The 18,999-nt window shown below is 41.8% G+C and overlaps 1 protein-coding gene across 1 annotated transcript; it reads right to left on the minus strand.

Moving 5' to 3' along the window:
* Positions 1 to 1,041: 1,041 nt before the first annotated feature.
* stc2a (stanniocalcin 2a) lies at positions 1,042 to 7,238 on the minus strand. The gene is made up of 5 exons (XM_077578917.1): positions 6,954 to 7,238; positions 5,440 to 5,582; positions 3,756 to 3,967; positions 3,277 to 3,627; positions 1,042 to 1,757 (listed from the first exon to the last, which is right to left on the minus strand). Exons 1-5 carry the CDS (start codon positions 7,090 to 7,092, stop codon positions 1,691 to 1,693), a joined length of 912 nt encoding a protein of 303 aa, XP_077435043.1. The 5' UTR covers positions 7,093 to 7,238; the 3' UTR covers positions 1,042 to 1,690.
* Between the last annotated feature and the right edge of the window lie 11,761 nt (positions 7,239 to 18,999).

The following is an 18,999-nucleotide window of genomic DNA, read 5'->3' on the forward strand; positions in this document are numbered from 1 at the left end:
CATTTTGAAGGCAAATACACTGAATATGCATCAATAGCCAAGTCAGAAGCCTGATCTCACCCCAATAAAACATGGATTTCACAAACTGCTGATAGATGTGAAGGCAGTGACACACACAAAAAGACTGAAGACACTGAAAGTAAGTGCAATGAAGACCTGTCAGAGTAGAATGGCATCTGAATTTTGTGACTGATGCTCTAAAAGTCAAACAATTACTGACTACATATAGGATAAAATGATAAGTATTTAAAATAACAGCCAAAGTTACAATTATGTCAGTTGGATTAATATTACTATTGAAACCTCTTAATCCCTCCCTCTAAAATATAAATACAATGTTTTTGAAAGCCATGTTCAATTACATGACCATTGCTTTCTTTTATAACATTGTGGGAGTGCATACACGCAAAATCATACAACCTCCGCCTTTGTCCAACTCCAAATATAATTGGACCTATTAGACTAGCTTGAGTTTTAACTGCCCTCCGTGAAACCTCTGATACATGTCTCCACCCAGTGGTCGTTTTGGATCACCACACCCTCTTCTATGTCATGACGCTTTGACTCAGAATCAGATGGAGAATAATACGACTAAGTCATGTTTGTAACCACTGCAAATTTGACCGTAGTAAATTAGCTCCATATGCAGGATGACTTTAACAGCGGGTGCATCTATAAAATCACTTTGGTTTCAACGCTTCGTGCCATAACGCTCTCTTGCGGACAACTCTATTGAATGAATGAATAAACACACAAATAAATAAATACCTGCGATTGGCTGGCAACCAGTTTAGGGCGTACCCTGCCTACTGCCCGAAGCCAGCTGGGATAGGCTCCAGCGCCCCCCACGGCCCTTGTGAGGACAAGCGGTTAAGAAAATGGATTGATGGATAAATAAATACAAGCACTGTGAACTTAACCCCGCGTGGACACTTTAAAACTTTAAACACAGGTTGCATTTCATTGCCGAAAGAAGTGACGGCTAGTAAGATGAGAACGGGGTATCTTTTAACATGTGTAGAAACCCGAGACCATGAAAGCTCTCTGCTGAACTGATTTTATTACCACTAATACATTTGCACTGCTACCGCTCCATGTTCAACTACTGTAAAAACTGGGACAAAACTACACAAGCATGTTTGTTGGCTGTACAAAACAAAGATACAAACATTTTTCATTATGGTGGCAAGATAGAACCTTCTGATGTGAAAATATTCATTTATTGGGTCATAAGTTTAAAATATGAATGAAAACTTCTAAACCACATCATGTAGAGAACATGAAATACATCATGGGGTAATGATAGAAGGAACAGGTTAGTTTATTGTTCTCCATACACATAAGAGGAAAGCCACTACATTAAACAGAATGTCACGTTACACATATACAGTACTTATTCAATAAAAATAGCTTATGTCTCCTCCAAACTCTGTAACAGAATGGGAAAAAAAGTTTTTAAAAAATGGAGATTGCAATGATTTCTAAATTACAGGGTTATACAGTACATTAAACAAAAATAAACTGAAATTTGTGTTGATTGTATACTGCCATTGTGCTACTACTAAGTGTTGTGTGACATGCTTCTAAACTTCATTTCTACTGCAAAAGCACGGCTGGCCTTAAAAGCCTGTGTTGATGACCTGAGAGAAGTATCTCAAGGGGGGAAAAGGTCTTTCTCTCTTGCTTCTTCCTACACAGGCATGCCTCTTGGAGTTGCTGGATCTTGGCTGAGGCCCAGAGGAATGCTCTCGTGGCCTCTGTAAATATAACATTTATAATAACATACCCCATGTGTGGACGTAACGCACTTCCTGGGTCCTCTCTGTATTGCCTGCAGCTTAAACAGACGGAATAACAGGCAGGCCCCCACATCGCTGTCGACCTTGGTAAGCACACACGGTGATATAGATGATGCTTGGTCAAATTAAGTATCCTGGAGAATGCCAATTGTGGATAACGTGAGTTGTTCTCTTAAATTTTCAGCAGTCCAACAAAAGCAGACTAAAGTGCAACAGCAAAGACATTTGTGGCTCAACATTATCATAAAAACAATATTCAATCATCTCACTTTTATGTATAAAACACGCTGATGCTCCTTCCATTGTGTGATTGTTCACCTGGGAGATGTAACCATGTGCAGATGGCTACACGGAAAACAAGCATGGTGAGAATGTTTCAACATTTGCCAGTGCACAGGAACCGCTTTTAATGTGACATCTGTCTGTTCTGTTCTGTTCTGTTCAATGAATGACGTGACTTTTACTACACATCTAAATTAAATATTGTAGCTTATTCCTCCTATCTGCACTGTTAACCAGCCAACAATTTGCAGTTTTGGGTGACATGTGAAACCAATTTACGTTTTTAAACTTTTCTGTCTGCGTCATGGCTGTAATAATGCACTACAATTAATATGTGCCAGAACTGGACTTTAAAACTGTACACTTGGTATTATTCCACTATCAAGTATCTATATAATTACAATACACATTTCCAGAGATGGCAAATTCAGGTCCAGAAAGTAAAGCTAGCTAGCTCCCATGGTGCTCGTTTACCTGCTAGGTAGCTAGCTCCCCGGGTGCTTGTTTATTTGTGAGCTAGCTAGCTCCTAGCTTGCTAGAGAGTTAGCTAGCTAGCTAGCTAGCATCTGGGGCTAAAGCCAAACTGTGGCAGGGTTTTTACTTTCTGGACCTGCATTTGCCACCTCTGCACATTTCCACTTGCAAACAAGACTGTATGTTACATATCTACAGAACAATGTGCGATAGGTGCAATACTGTGAAGAAAACACTGTACTCTACCTCAAACACATCATAACTATTCTAGATTTTACTATATTTATACATGTTCATATAAATATAGATTTTTTTTCCTATTTACATTTTAATATTTCAACATTGCATAAAGAAGAAAATAAATAATAAAAATACAGTCAAATCTTACAGTAAGTATGATTAGAGAAATGCTAGATTAGAGCAAAAACAGTCCTAAAAATTGAAATAATCACGGTAATAACAATCATTATTTATAAAAAAAGAAAAAAGAAAAGTGGCCTAGAGTCAGGCGTAACAATACATGCTATGCCACAATTACCCTGCAAGTTTGCCATGTGGGACTGCTGGAATGACTGGATAAGGTGAAAAAAAAAAAAAACAGAAAAAGGGTTTTGTTTCCCTCTGCTCAGTGTGTGTACAGTATGTGTTCTTGCGAAAATGTCCAAGTGTGCTATTAAATGGTGTTAAGGGTTATCAGTGTTGTAATCTTCTGCATTTTCACCTCCCAATGTCACTGGCCTCGGGTTCTTCCTGCTCCACTGCCACGCCGGCATCTGGACCCTGGCGGCGCAGTCCCTGATTGCGAGCGCGAGGGTGGGCGTGGAAGCCAGCCTTGCCGGCTTTGTCCCTGTCACCGTGGCGCACGTGGCGAGGGTGCTCAGGCTGAGGGTGGGGCAGCGAGGGGCGGCGCTGTTCGGCAGCCGAGGGCGAGGGCGTCAGGGAGGAGCAGAGGCTGAGGCTGTCGCACAAAGCTCCCCAGTTTTGCTCGCACTGAAGCCGAACACTGCGAGTTAATGCCTCCTTCACCTCCTCGCCGCAACCCAGCAGAATATTCACCAGCTCCACATAAGGACTAGGCACAAAGACACCAATAAATTACATTATGTTTGGACAAATACTTTGACTAAACAAGGATAAATGGCAAAAAGATAACCCAGAAAGGCCAGGCTTTATTTCAAAACACACCGTCCAGTCCCTTACCCTTTAGGGAAGAGATCTTGGAAATGGATCATCTCCACCATGACGGCTACATTCTCCTTAGCAGCTGAGCACAGATTGTGTTTGACATAACACTCTCTCTGAAGTTGGAACACCATCTCCTTAATGGAAACACACTTCCTACTGATACAGCTAAACTTCTGTCGAAGCCCGTGAGCCATACATTTCAGAGCATCCTTAATGAAGGATTTCCCCTGAAAACAAATCAAACACATATATGATTAAAATTAATGGCGTGACAACAACATTTGCATTAAAAAGGAAGCCAAATAAAGCATTTTAGCCCCAATAAAGTGCTGACAAAGCAATTCTCTGTCCACATGAACATTCGATTAGAGGCTGGTAAACAAATGTCATAGTAATGGAAGGCGCTCGGAATGGTGAAGAAAACCACTTGTGGAATAATTACAATGGCAACAATGATGAAGCGGCGAAAAGAGAGTCACATGGACTAACAAAACTTGATTAATTAAAATTAGGGGTGTCAAAATTAATGCGTTCATTTTGAGTGTACAGAATTCCACAAGTTACTTCATGTTAAAGATTAGATTGCTCTTAATATGAAACTTGCTCTTACTTGCGTTTTACAAATGCAATTATGCCATCTAGTGGCAGAAAAATGACCTCAACACAAATCAATATCAGTTTTTTTTTTTACAGTACCGTACTTTTTCTTTTTTTTTTTAAATCAATTTTATTAATTATGAAATTACTGTATCAATGACTAAAAGATGCTGCCATGTTTCTATTTGTTTAACATTTTTTCCCCACTTTTATGTTAACAAGAGAAAGAAAACTTTAGTATTTGTTTGTATATTTAGAACAGATATAAAATGTGCGATTAATCGTGAGTTGATGGGGATGATGGTGCCCCCATCATCCCCAGATTAAAAATGTTTTTAAAAAAATACTGGGGGGGGGGGGGGGTTCCTGCGAATATGCTAAAATGCAGTGGTCAACTGTAGTTTTAAGTTGTGTTATCACCATTCACCACTAGATAGTTTTCATGGCTTAATTGCACTCAGTGGTCTTAACACGAGTAGGCTGAATATTTTTTTGCGGATTTGGAATGATATGCAGGACAAACATAGCATCTTAACAATATAATTTTGAGTGAGTGGATTTTTTGGACAAAAAAATGCACAAAATGAGTTGTTTTTTGTTCAGCAGTTTTGTGCAGTCTTTGAAAGGTAATTTTTATGCAAGAGAGCCTTTTGCACCAGGGGGAAAAAAAATAATATGTACTCATTTTGTTTTTTTCCAAAGAACAAATATTTGCATGCATTTCATCTATATTTTTGTCATACATCGGTTAGGAAGTGTGTGGTCCTATATGCCCACTCTGCCACCTCCCGCCCCCGTAGCACTGAAACCTGCCCATCCCTGCAGAAGAACACTAGAATATAAAGTTAACTAAAATATAAAAAACGTGATATAATGAGGCACACTGTGCCAAGTAAAGAAATGGGCATAACTCTACGTTATGTGCATCAATTTAGCAGTTAGAGTTGATGCCACAATTATATATTTACTAAAGCTATCTCCTTTAGAGGCATGCACAAACAGAAATAAACAAATCTATTCGCAGATGAGTCTGGGGCAGCGAGTCAGTCTTGAGGAATGTTGCCCTCTGGTTATAAAATTCTAGCAAACGGTCCGGTAATACCTGAGAGTCAAATTTGCCAGCGTTATGCAGGAACGTCATGCAGATCTCCTGTAGCCCTCGTATCTCGCAGGAGTTGTTCTCAAAGCACTCAAACACGCCGCAGCCAACGTCGCCTGCGCTCACCAAACAGTGCTGGATCTCAGCTGGAATAAAAAGAACAGATGAAGTTGCTGGAAACATCACATACAAATATTTACACAAATGTAAGTGAGTGCTTAGCCTGAAAAATGCAAGGGAGGTAAGGTCTAATTTCCCTTGGTGGTTGAAATGATTGCACCACAGTACATCTGCAATGCCTTGAATCGAGCATTGGTATGGTGCATTGCAGATGCAGGCTTAATTTCTTCTGGTGGACTCTACTGTGCAGTCATTTAAATTGCTTGAATAGCAACATGTGCAATAAAACGACAATATGTACAACCGTAAACAGGAGTAAACTTTGGGAATATTAGCTACTGGTTGTTACTTTTCTGTCTCACTACATTCATGAATGGCAGAGACAAACCACAGAAACACAGAATGCAAACTGTTGAAAGTCATTCACTTAAGGCTTTGGCTTCTGCATCACACCTGTTGGAGTAAAGCGTCATCAAGTTAGCTCGAAACTTTGCTTTGAGTGCAAAAGCGCCACACAAGCCTCCTGGTTTGTAGGCCTTAGTTGAACTTAAGTGCGCAGGAAAAGTGAGCCGCTGACGGCACTGCTTGTTTTGGCATCAGGGGAATGTGCTTGGATCTTACGAGCTTGGCCACAGCGTGCATTGAGCTACACGCTGCTGTTGCAGGAGTGGGATGAGGGAAGGGGGCTTTGCTATTAAACCTGCTGTGGAGTTGATCATTTTTAATCACGGACATTTGCCTATAATATCTGCAACAGTAAGCTTGAGTGACTGGGGCTGCATTCATTAGTCATACTTTGCACAGGTGCAAGATTATAAGAACAGCAATGAGGAAGTCACACCATTTTTGATGCACAGGAAGTACTAGTCTAATTGCCAATTACCTTAGGCTAGTGATTCACTACCAAAAAGCCAATAAGAGCTCAACGGGAACCAATCAATGTAAAATTATTTATTTACCACAAATAATGTATAAGTAATGCTTTGTTTATCTTTCTATGCCAGCAACATATACCAACAGGCAGAACATGTCAATTATCTTCCACTAGATAGCAGGAGGTTCATAATTATCCACTGTTGATTACATTTTTGTTTGTTGGTATGCTGTGAAGATGTTATTTTATTGTTTTGTGTAAAATACGTGCCTTGGCTCAATAAATGTTGGGAAACATTTGTCTTAGACCAAACTATTAATATATATATTAATATTATTTCATGTCCAGGATGATTAGACATCAAGATATTGTATGTCGTGTGCCTAAATTACACATTACAGTTTAAAACAGTAAACAAATGATCGAACGACTGGACTCTACTTCAACATTCCGCCATACACGCACACGTACGTGCAAGAACGCACGTGTACCACTTGCCCCACAATTGCGATGTAGTGCTAACCTGTATTTTGCAGCGAGAGGCGTCCTTTGGGGATAACAGGCTTCTCCGGAGGAGTGTCGTAAATATCGATATTATCCGAGCCGACCACTTGCTCCAGCACCGAGAGAACCAGCAGCGCTACGGTCACTTTAAGAAACATCGCGTCTCAAAGATCCGTCAGTCTACGTGGAAAGCGTGCCTGGATGGCGCGTGATGGTTCACCTCGGATCTGTGAACCGCGCTTTCTGCGGCTCGGTGTCGAAGTGAAAGCATGCGCCGCGGTGGATGCTGCCTATATCTCTCAGAGTCGCGGGTGTCAATTTGGATGAAGGAGTTAAGCAGGTGTTGTCGCTCGGCGCCTCTCAGCCAATCAGAGACGCCGACATCCAAGTCCGTCGCTTTCGAGGGGGCGTGGCCAGAGGACCCCCCCCCCCCCCCACTTTAACACAAAACTGTGGAGCTATAAAAGAAATGTTCAACACTGAACTGGCATTGGTGGCTCTTTGGATTGGAACGACAGTTAGCCCACAGCCACATTTACAACCTTAGATGACTTGCATTTACTAGAAAAGCAACACGCTGGGCAAATGAATGATACACAATTGAATTAGGCATATGAACCTTACTCAAAATGTATAATTCACGTTTAGTAATTGATACTGATTGCAAAATAAGTTATATCAATCATTTCAAGTGTCAGCTTGCATTATCAAGTACACAAAGGGGGAAGTATTAAAACATAGGCTAGCACAGCTCAGTAATGTTGCAGCTGCATGTCCCTGTCTCGCTCAAGTGCCGGCGGAGGCTGCTTATGTGCTACCAAATGGAAACGAATTGTCAACAAAAGTGAAGGGTCGGCAAAGTGCACTAAGATTACAGTCCTCCAGGGGGCCCCCACAGATACAAATTAGTGCTCAATTGCCTCAATCTATATGAACACTGTATTAGGGTCTGAAAGATTTTGAGAAAAAGACTTATAATGTCCATAAAATCAACAATACTATGGCAATTGGTTTGATATTTTCAGAGTTTGAAGTGGACATGAATAGAGATGTGCATGAGAATTTTGGTCACGATTCACAGCAAGCTTGTGTCATTCGGCGACATTTAGCTATTTTACATGCACAGTTATACTCATGAGTTTACATTCCCTAAGGTTATGTAAATTTATGAGCACAACTGTATTTCCAAACAAAACAAATATGAAATGGATAGCCTACATTGCGCAAATGATGAGGCCTCAGCCTTCAGCAGGTTCAGTATCTGCGGTGCAGCATCCGACTCCACCTGCTTATATAGCAGAGAGCCCTCACACAAGAAGACAAATGCCAGCCAGTTCAAAATAATCCATCCAAAACAGTCATAACAAATGATTCTAAACTATTATGACATCACAGCATGAATTTACATTCTTGAAGACTGTAAAAAAAAAAAAGGAGCATGCCAAGCAAAAAAAAAAAAACAATACTGTGCATTAAAATGGTTCAACCCATGCTCACCTTTGCTATAAAATGTTTTGGTTTATGCTAATACTCTATATACAGTTGGTCCCTGGAACTCCCCTACTCTACTCTGCTAATCTCCAGTTTGGTGAAATTTTATTTGAATTGAAATTAAAAACAATGGTTAAATTATGTTATGTTTATGATAGAAATGCTAACATTTCTATAACAATACTTTTGTTGTTGATATATTGAATTGTAATAGTGTTGATTTGTCTTTGCGGATAGGTTAGTTACCAGTAGTCTTCTTTTTGTTTGACACATAAAAATAAACAGTTGAACCTCTGCTGAACTTGGCACCCTTTAATTGTGTCTGGTCTGGGTAAAAGGTAACATACTACCCCCAATAAACATTTTTGGGGAGCTTTCCGTTCTGTAAAATATATGGCCGTAAAATTTATTGGAACGATCTTCTGTTTGGAAATGGATTATGTCTTTAACATAACATAAATGGTAATCCATGAACAGATAATGGCCATATATATCTAGTTTGTATCATTTTCATAGCGGTCAAGCTGTTGAACGAATTGAGGCATATTTTAGCCACTTCATTCCAACATTTACTTTCCACTTAATTATTTGGTCTGCCACAATGGACAAAAGTGTGCCCATCTCTTCAGAAAGGCTCCACCGTTGATGCTATTGAGGTTATGCGGTATAGAAAGATTATATAGAATATATATAGAACGATTTATTATTTAGAGGAATGTGGAAAATAAATTCTGGTATTCATTCACCCTCACATTTTTTCTTTTTCAATATTTTTTTTTTATGTTTAATGAGATTGGCAGAATTTCTTGATAGATAGACATCACTTAATTCTCTTTAGCAAAAAGAAGAAAAAAATAGTTCCAGTCTCTGCACCGCAAAATGCTTAGGGGTGATGGGAACAGAGTGGAAATTGCAATGCAGCAATATTTAAAGTCTGCTGGATTTGGGTAACTCACTTCGGAGGGTGTAACGCACCATGGCACACGTCTCGGGAGGGTTCGCATGTTTCCACGAGAGCTTCAACCACAAACTGGAATCTCCTGCTCAACTGAAGTCAGTTGAAACCCACCCTCGCCGTAAACACACCCTCAATTTGATCCAATCAGTGAGTTGCATTTGACCACAGGCCACTAATGTGAGTCACCTCTGTCTGATGCTGCATTCACAATCCATGGGAAAAAATGTGGTTAAACCCAAACTAATGTGATGGATATAAACAAGTATGCTAGTCATTTAAAGACATGATTCAATAGATGCCAGGGGAATTAACATTTTCACACTCTCTAAACAGGCAACACAAACCCGTGTCTTGCAACAAACGCTTCAGCAATAAGTACTTTTTTTTTTACACAGTAGAATCCTCGAATGTTCTCAAAGTGGTACACTTTGTAATTCAATCACAATTAGCGCTGTCCACGAATCGATGGTGATTGTGTCAATTTTCAGATTCGAGTGTGAATGAATCAGAGCAATGTCGTGCGTTCTAGTGTCACAGGAATGTTTGTATGGCAGCGCATACTGTATGATGTATGTGAAGAATGCACAGCGTCATGTGACACCCGGAAATGGTTGCATGTGTATGGAAATGTTCAGTCGGCTAATAAGCATTACATTAAACTGTTAAGCAATCATTTAATAAAGTCCGTCTAGGCAGTGTATAAACCGCTGTCGAAAGATAGATAGATAGATAGATAGATAGATAGATAGATAGATAGATAGATAGATAGATAGATAGACTTTTCATGAAAAGGAATTTGAGGCTTGGTGAAGCGCTTTGGTCAACATACGGTGTAGATAAAGTGCTATGTTGGTGCATTCCATTTGCCATTGTGAAATTGGACTATTTTTTGTATGTGTTTATTTATTATGATAGTGTTGCTTTCAAAGCAGAGTAGTTGTCGAGTTACTCTAGAGTTAGTGTCACAGCTTTACACAAGAAGCACAATTAACCTCACACACTGCCTGTAACGCACTGTAAGAAGTCTGTAAAGTGGTAGTATTAATTGCATTCGCAAAAGCTTCTCTTTGGGAGAGATAACCCTCCCGCCTCCACCCTGCCCCTACAAACATACCCCCAGCCTGGCCTCTCTGTTGTGGTTTCACTGGTTGATCACATGCCAGGGGTCCCAACTCAGAACATGTCTGCTTTCTGGGTATTAAACTACAACAAACTGAATGAATGGTACTGCTGTCACAGCATATTTGTTGATTTTCTAGAGAGTCATCCAAGAAAGCACAAACAAGAAATAGCCAATGGTAGCATCTCTGCCCTAACTAGTTAAATGAAGCTTGGCCAAAGTTCAGCATCTTTGCATAACCCGTCTCAACCACAGCACATTTTTTTCCTGCATTCCCCTTCACTTCACTGGCAATTTGTTCTATCAAATTGGCCTTTTAGTCAATCAGCTGATGGATTTCACGTGTATGCTGTTATTGCCTTGACACTGCTGTTAACACTCATGCTTTGCATTCATCTTAAACATCAGCTCTATCACCTGTGTTGTGGTGTTTCTTTGAAGCTCAAAGAAAGGGTCAGCCTTTTGTCTGGCATCAGAACGTCACCATGTCAATGTCTTGGTAATGAGGACAGAACACTTTGTGTTGACTTCTCTGAAAACATATGTCACAATATCTTGTGTAAATGACGCTCCCAGAGGAAGTTTATTGTCAACCCGACACATAATGTCATGTCTGGGAAGATCTGGCTTTGGTTGAGGGTCCCGATTGGTCCTGAGTGGGTGCCTGCCCTTCCGCGAGTTGACCAATCCCGGCCCTCAGCCACTTGTGCCTGGCCCCAGGTGTGGCTTGTTACCCAATTAGTGTGGGTGTATTTAGTTCCCGGGTGGTGATCAGTCTGTGTGGGATCATTGCCGCTTGTCATGGTCACCCCCGGAGTTCTGTCTGTCACTTTGATTTCGTAACTCTTCAGTTCCTTGTTTAGTTAGCATTAACCGGTACCCTGGTTAGTGTTTTCTGTAAAATAAAGCACGCCAGTCTCGCCCGCACTCCTGCTGTGGTTCTCCTGCCTCCTTGCATTTTGGGTCCTCCACTCCACACGCCGACAGACTCAACTCTGCTCCGTGGTGGACCGTAACAGAATGATCCCACCATAAACGGACCCAGCGGACCAAGAGGCAGGTACCGTTCCAGTTTCGGTGGTGCGCATGCAGCGCCCGTTTCCAGTTTCCGGCGGCGCTTGTGGAGCGCCCGTTGCCAGTTCTGGTGACGCTCGTGCAGCGCCCGTTGCCGATGTTCTGGCAGCGCTCGTGAAGCGCCCGTTGTCAGTGTTTCTGGCGTGTAGCGCCCGTTGTCAGTGTTTCTGGCGGCGCTCGTGTAGCGCCGGTTGTCAGTGTTTCTGGCGGCGCTCGTGTAGCGCCCGTTGTCAGTGTTTCTGGCGGCGCTCGTGTAGCGCCCGTTGTCAGTGTTTCTGGCGGCGCTCGTGTAGCGCCCGTTGTCAGTGTTTCTGGCGGCGCTCGTGTAGCGCCCGTTGTCAGTGTTTCTGGCGGCGCTCGTGTAGCGCCCGTTGTCAGTGTTTCTGGCGGCGCTCGTGTAGCGCCCGTTGTCAGTGTTTCCGGCGGCGCTCGTGTAGCGCCCGTTGTCAGTGTTTCCGGCGGCGCTCGTGTAGCGCCCGTTGTCAGTGTTTCCGGCGGCGCTGATGGCAGCGCCCGTTGTCAGTGATTCCGGCGGCGCTGATGGCAGCGCCCGTTGTCAGTGATTCCGGCGGCGCTGATGGCAGCGCCCGTTGTCAGTGATTCCGGCGGCACTGATGGCAGCGCCCGTTGCCGATGTTCTGGCGGCGCTCGCGTAGCGCACGTTGCCAGTTTTTCCGGCGGCGCTAGTCCATGTGGGATCATTGCTGCTTGTCACGGTCACCCCCGGAGTTCTGTCTGTCACTTTGATTTTGTAACTCTTCAGTTCCTTGTTTAGTTAGCATTAACCAGTACCCTGGTTAGTGTTTTCTGTAAAATAAAGTACGCCAGTCTTGCCTGCACTCCTGCTGTGGTTCTCCTGCCTCCCTGCATTTTGGGTCCTCCACTCCACACGCCGACAGACTCAACTCTGCTCCGTGGCGGCCCGTAACACACAAAACACAAGATAATTTAACATTGTACATTTAAACATGCTGTAAGTTTTAATAAAGCTATGTAGTTTGGTCAAAGATCTTAATGCTACCTTATGATGCATGACGCCATGTTTGCTGTTTTTCAGTCCCACATTTGCTTCAAGTTGTTGTAGAGTCCTGTTACAGTACATTGGATGTGCTAATTGCTGTGGAAGGCTGAAACAGAAAGGTCATCTGTGCGTTTCCATTACAGCAGGGTTCAATACTTGAAGGTGTGTCTTCATCAGATGACACTCTTTTCTTCACACACAGATTTTATCGGTATATACATAGCGCAAGTAAATATTATTTTTTTCAGTGCATCCACTTGCTTACAGCATGTCACAAATAAACCCCACATGGATCAACTTCCCAAACTCCAAGGCTATAGACCCCTTTCCAGCCTACGTCATCAAAGGTTGCATGCACAGCATTGACCCAAAACAACGGCAAATATATGTGTGGCTTTGGCGTTTTTGTTTTGTTTTGTTTTTTACCGTGGAGTTGTTATAGTTTCAAACAATATCAACATGCCGAGCTGTGTACGGGTGTGCGAATCAGTGTACAAAGGAGTTCATTTTTCTTGATTTTCTAATTTTGAATCTTGTAAGTTATTGTGACATTTAGGTCAACTTAACCTCTATTTCTTGAAATGTTGTGTATTATCAAGCATTTCTGTCGTCGTCCTAATGCGACAGGAAAAGCATTTTGAGGGCATAAAGAGGGTTTGAGAGAGTGTGGTAAGTGGCTTTGCAACATTGAATGAAGACAGATGAAAAAGCAACTCTCGCTACGTGCGTTCACCCTCGCATGCCTGCGCGGCTCAGTGAGATACGGGCTTAAAGCGGTCCCACCAAGATCGTCGTCACATTATCAGTTGCCTTTTATAGAACAAGCAACAAAACGCAACTCACCCTGCCATGAGGATGTCATTCTCTTTTCTGTAGACGATCGCCCTAGGACCATACATGTTTTCTGCCCTCCTTGTCTTGGCAAAACGTTTGCTCATAAAATACAAAACTCTGAATAAAAATCAGAATGTTGTATGGTTTGTACATGACCACACATAATACGCTTGTAGGCTCACAGTTTCAGTGTCTCTACTGGACAGCGGGACACTTTGTAACATCTTCATCCCACTCTGTAATCCCACAAGGATTGAAAAATTGCTTTCCGTCTGACAACGTTACTTTTTAGAGTAATTTTCACAATCCCTATATAGTTGGCTTGTGTACATGTTAACACACTTTACTGTCCTTTCTGCCATCCCGATTACATCATCTTTGTTTACAAACAGGACAGGGCTCCATTAACTGGAATAAAGAAGCCTCTGCTGTGTTGCAAAAGCTCGCTTAGCCTGAACCTCATTAATCACTTTGCAGTGGCTAACACCTACCTATCATATTTTATCGAGTATCAACACTTGGAGTTGCATTTTTATGTTTGAAAAGTGCTACATAAATAAAGTTTGATTTGAAAAGTGTAACATGCACTTGCTTTATTACACCCCCACCCTTCCCAAATCACCCTTAACTCTTTGACTGCCAGACGTTTTCAGAAACGGGATGTCGCCAGTGCCAGCCGATTTAAGCATTTTGACTGATCTTTCAAGGTCCACAGAAAATGTTGTGTTTGGACTATGGAAACACACATACTACCAAATGAAAGATTGGACTCTCATCTTTCATCAGAAAAAAGTTTGTTTCTACCTTATTCCGTTCTTCAGTAATCAACAATAGAAAATGGTTAGTTTCACCGAAATGCTCTGTTTTGAAACAAAAAGCGGAGAAAAAGAGCTTTTTCTGAAACTATGTTATTTCATGCACTATAGTGAATTTTACACTTCTTTTCGTCCATGAATGATGCCACAAACACCTAAATAGTGCTTTACTTCTGTAATACACCACCACTAACAATGAAATAGTGTTTTTAGATTGCAAAATACGTTTATTTCCATTTAACAGTGAACAGTGTAACAATTTGACAAAACAATTTCGCAAACTATTTACAAATGTGTGCAACTGTAATACAGTTTTTCTTTTTGTAACACTGCCCTGCGTGCAAGGAGAGGGAGCAGGATTTGCACAACAGATACGTTTCACTTCGATTGTCCGTTTCGCGTGCAGACGTTACACTTTCTTGACGGCCTTTTTTTCCGGGGAATAGCAAGTAGCAGACTGTACCCACTACTCCGATAAATATGCATTGGACTCGGGGCACTCTTCGTCGTCCGATTGAACGTCCGCCTGAGCGTGCTCGGTTGTGCTCCGCGTTTTCCGGTGTTAGCATCGCTAGCCCGTGAACCTTTATGACGTCGTCATAGCCGCCGCGTCAGCGCTTCCAACTTCGGCGTCAACCTCGGAGTCGCCATCATCATCATCGATGATGATCATCGTCGTCATGAATGTGCTCTTTAGCGTTGGTCGATGCCTTTCGTCTTTGAAAAAAATTCCAAGTGTGAGCTGCTTGCAACCGGTCGCCATTGTTTGCTTCCTCAGCCATCTAGCTCCGCCTCACGTCTTCTACTGCCTCGTCAACGCTTCCAACCTCGGAGTCACCATCATCATCATTGATGATGATCATCGTCGTCATTAATGTGCTCTTTAGCGTTGGTCGATGCTTTTCGTCTTTGAAAAAAGCTGGTCGAGCGTGAGCTGCATGCAACCGGTCGCCATGTTCTCTTCCCTTCCCCAGCCCTTCCCCTCTAGCTCCGCCTCACGTCTTCTACTGACGCCTACCCAATCTTGTCAAAAGAGAGTCATTGCTGCCACCTAGGGGCCAAAAATAGTCATTAGGCTAACTAGATCTGCTTGAAACTTTCACCACAGCTGGGCAAGGCTTTCCTCCACCCGTTTCCCAAAAAAAAAAAAAAATTGGAGAACGTCTTTTAACGTCCTTGGCGGCCCTCCGTAGGTTTTTACTAAACGTCATTTAACATTTTTGGCAGTCAAAGAGTTAAAAAGATGATTTTCATTTGTGTTCATTATGGTCCACCGATTAGCTAGTTGTTACTCTCTCTTGTCAGTACCTTCAACTCCTAACTGTAGTACAGTGTGAACTGGTTGCTGTATTCGGCTCATTCATCTGGAAATGTGTTTCTCCTAAAGTGCTGTCTTTAAAGGTGTGGAGGTATCACCAAAATGGGGTTCTTTTCATGCTCAATAAACTGGAGGCTTTAGTTTATTCCATCCTTCAGTGTTTATGGAACGTTCCTTACGCATACAAACTTGTGGGTACATTTATCTTCCAAGACTTTTGACCCCTCACGCACAAGCTATAACTGCGCCACAGACTTTCTTCTAGTAATTTATATTTTATCGGGTGTTTCAGACACATTTTAAAGTTTTTTCATTTGTAGTACAGTAAGCCTAAAATCCCGACCTTGCCTAAACAAAACAAAAGCAGAAAATGCTTGTCTTGTTCTGTTGCATGTTTGCTAACTTTCTGTGCAGGACTCTAAATGAACACCCGTCAACCTGCCAAATATGGGTTAAAATTCATTTTGGTAGGTTGTCAAAAATATTTACAAGCCAATTTGGCTGGTAATGCAAATTTCAAGGCTCAAAGTAAGCCACAATATGTTGTGCAGTCGTGCAGGAAAACTTGCTCTGAAAATGACATTGACAGTCGCTTTGTTAGAGGCGCTGTTGTTATCGGGCCTCGTCACAATAAAGGTGTCTTGACCGCTGAAATGTGTAGTGAATTTTATTTTGGAGGTGCCGCAGAAAGCGTGCCACAACAATGTCTTCCTTCTGGACCTTCACAATGCACGTTAGCATTTTAGCAAGCGTCCACGTCCCTCGCCTCGCACTCATTCGGGTCTGACAACTTTGAGAAGAGTAACGGTAATCAAAATAACAGTAAAGCTTTTCCGAAAAACGGCCGCCATGAGGATCGATTTGTTGACAAGAACCATTAACATTGTGACTCCACAAACACCATGACAGCGATAAAGAAAAGATACCAGTAAGTCATAGCGACACACTCGCCTAGTGTAATTAATAGCGCCAACAATTGTATTTCTCACAATAAACATGTGAAAAGTGTTGAAAGAAATATGCAGTCTGTGCAAATCGAGTCGAGGTCTGTCAGGAGCTCTGAACGAATTAAAGTGAGAAACGCTGCGCAGTTATATAACATTTGTATGTGAATGATGCAAGCCTAGAGTTTGGCAGTTTTCTGACGTTAAACATGACTATAAATGTGTAGAATTATAAACTGAAGATATATCACCATACTCTCCTAATTAAAAGTATACAAAAGTATGTTGAGTTGGAGAAGATGTTTTGAAATGCTCACGCAATCGGAAAAAAGACCAGGCCTTTCACAGACTGTATGGATGTGGGAGTAAGGAAATTAACTTTACTATATGTTTCAGAATCAGTGTATTTAATACGCCATAACATGCTGCCATAGACATACTGTTGTTGCTCTATGTTTAGGGGCTTAAAAAAAAATCTGGTAAAATTTTCACTGGGAAAAAAATTGGCTGGTGGAAATTGTGTTTGGCTAGTAACTTTAGAGAGTCAAAAGCCACGTTGGTTGATCATAAAAATAAAAATAAATTCTTTTAGAGCGTCCGACATTAAAATGGTTTTGTTATTTCTGGTTTATATAAGATACAACATTATTGTACTACATATTTGCGGTTAATTCTAATGTTGGTCCTGAGCTGAAACGTTTGGGGAAATGCAAGGACACAGCATCAGCTAAAACGCTGTCAAAAGTGTGTTTCTTACCAAGGCTAAAGGGTAATGAAAAGAATACAAATGTATGCCTACAGCAGAGAATTGGTCTACATTTTGCTGAAAGGTGTAAAACAATATTGAGGAACAGTTTGACCTGCTCACTCACCGAGTCACCTGACTAGTGAATAGAGAGGAGTTACTGGCCCAGCTCTGCCCGCCATTTCTATGAAGTGTGAGAGCACCACATCCCATGAAATTCCCTTAACTTGCTTAAAACAATGTGCTATTGTGGCCGTGGCTTTGTGTGGTTTATATTGCGCTGGCAAATTGCAAAGTCTCATTACTGTCTATATAAGCCCGCAAGCCTGGCTAGCACAAAGGAGTAATTGAGTGATAAGGGGAAAGAGATGGCCCATCACCTTCGCCTGGATGAGGAGGTGATGTCATCGTGACTAGAGACACAGGGGTCGACCTCTCTGATAGGTGGGCACGTTGGGACAAATGAGAGCAGCTTGTAGACAAAGGCCCCATTTAATGAGCCTGAGACAGGAGGCCAAAACTTACTCCGTGGGTGGCACATGGTGTCATAGCTGCTGAAAGACCGGTGAGCAATTAATCATCTGATTCAAGAACTGGGCAAAGGGCTTATTATGTAAGGTCAGTTCAGATCACACCATTGAGGCGAAGGGGCCAGGGTTTCACTCCTATCACACATGAGCCCTCAAATTTTCCCTGATCCCATAACATTGCAACCACACATGCTATATTTATCATGGTGGTCAGGTCCAACAATTGTGTAATATAATATGACACTTATTCCTCATTAGAGCTGAAGGGCCCTTTGTGGCAGCCTGACAATCATTAAAAGCTCTCCATTGGCTTGGCTTGTTTACTCTCTGGTAATTACCAGGTGATTGTGAAGCCCGTGACCCACATTGAGAGTCAGGTCAGCCAAGCCATGGGGGATAATTGACAATATTCAGGGAAGTGCACGTAGAGAAAGAGTGTTAGTTGAGAGACATTTGTTGCTGCATCATTACTGTGTTAGAAGACAAGTCCGCTCACAGTATTCTTGCAGTAGGACAATTACCTCGGTCCACTGTAAGTCCAAAAGGGGGCAAGTGCTGAGTGCTTGATGGGGATTTGTGACAACACCAGCTAGCTATTCATGTTTGCACTAGTTAGTAATATAAAAATAAAAGTCAGTTGATAATTGCATGTTCATCTGCAGCAATACTGTTACTACATGACTCACTCATCATACCTGTCCGAGGTCTGGCTGCTCTGGCAGACCTAAAGCAAAACTACAATCTCCAAATTCACACAAATATCACTAACAATTGTCAGTATCCAAAAGTTTGAGTTTTCAGTTATGTTGGAAAAATGAAGTTTTCCATAGAAAAAGAAAGTGGTGACAGCGACGGCGTAGTAATGTGCATTTTTCGACAAGGGTCTTGATGCATTGTCCTTATAACACTGGGTTAAATATCAGTACAGACACTAGAGTTTACTCCTTGGCCAAATTGAAGACCTAATTGAGTACACACAAATATGCTGAAGTGTAAATGTCATTACATTTAATTGAAATTAGAGGTAGAAATGCACTGACCCTAAATATAAACTACAAACTGTACTCAAAAGTCTGCCAAATCTGCCTAATCTGTGTAAAGTGAGCATTTCTCCTTTGTCAAGATAATCCATCCCACCTCACAGGTGTGGCATATCAAGATGTTGATTAGACAGCATGATTATTGCACGTGTTCTTTAGGCTGGCCACAATAAAG

Source organism: Vanacampus margaritifer, chromosome 10 (assembly GCF_051991255.1).
Source record: "Vanacampus margaritifer isolate UIUO_Vmar chromosome 10, RoL_Vmar_1.0, whole genome shotgun sequence".
NCBI classification, from domain to species: Eukaryota; Metazoa; Chordata; class Actinopteri; order Syngnathiformes; family Syngnathidae; genus Vanacampus; species Vanacampus margaritifer.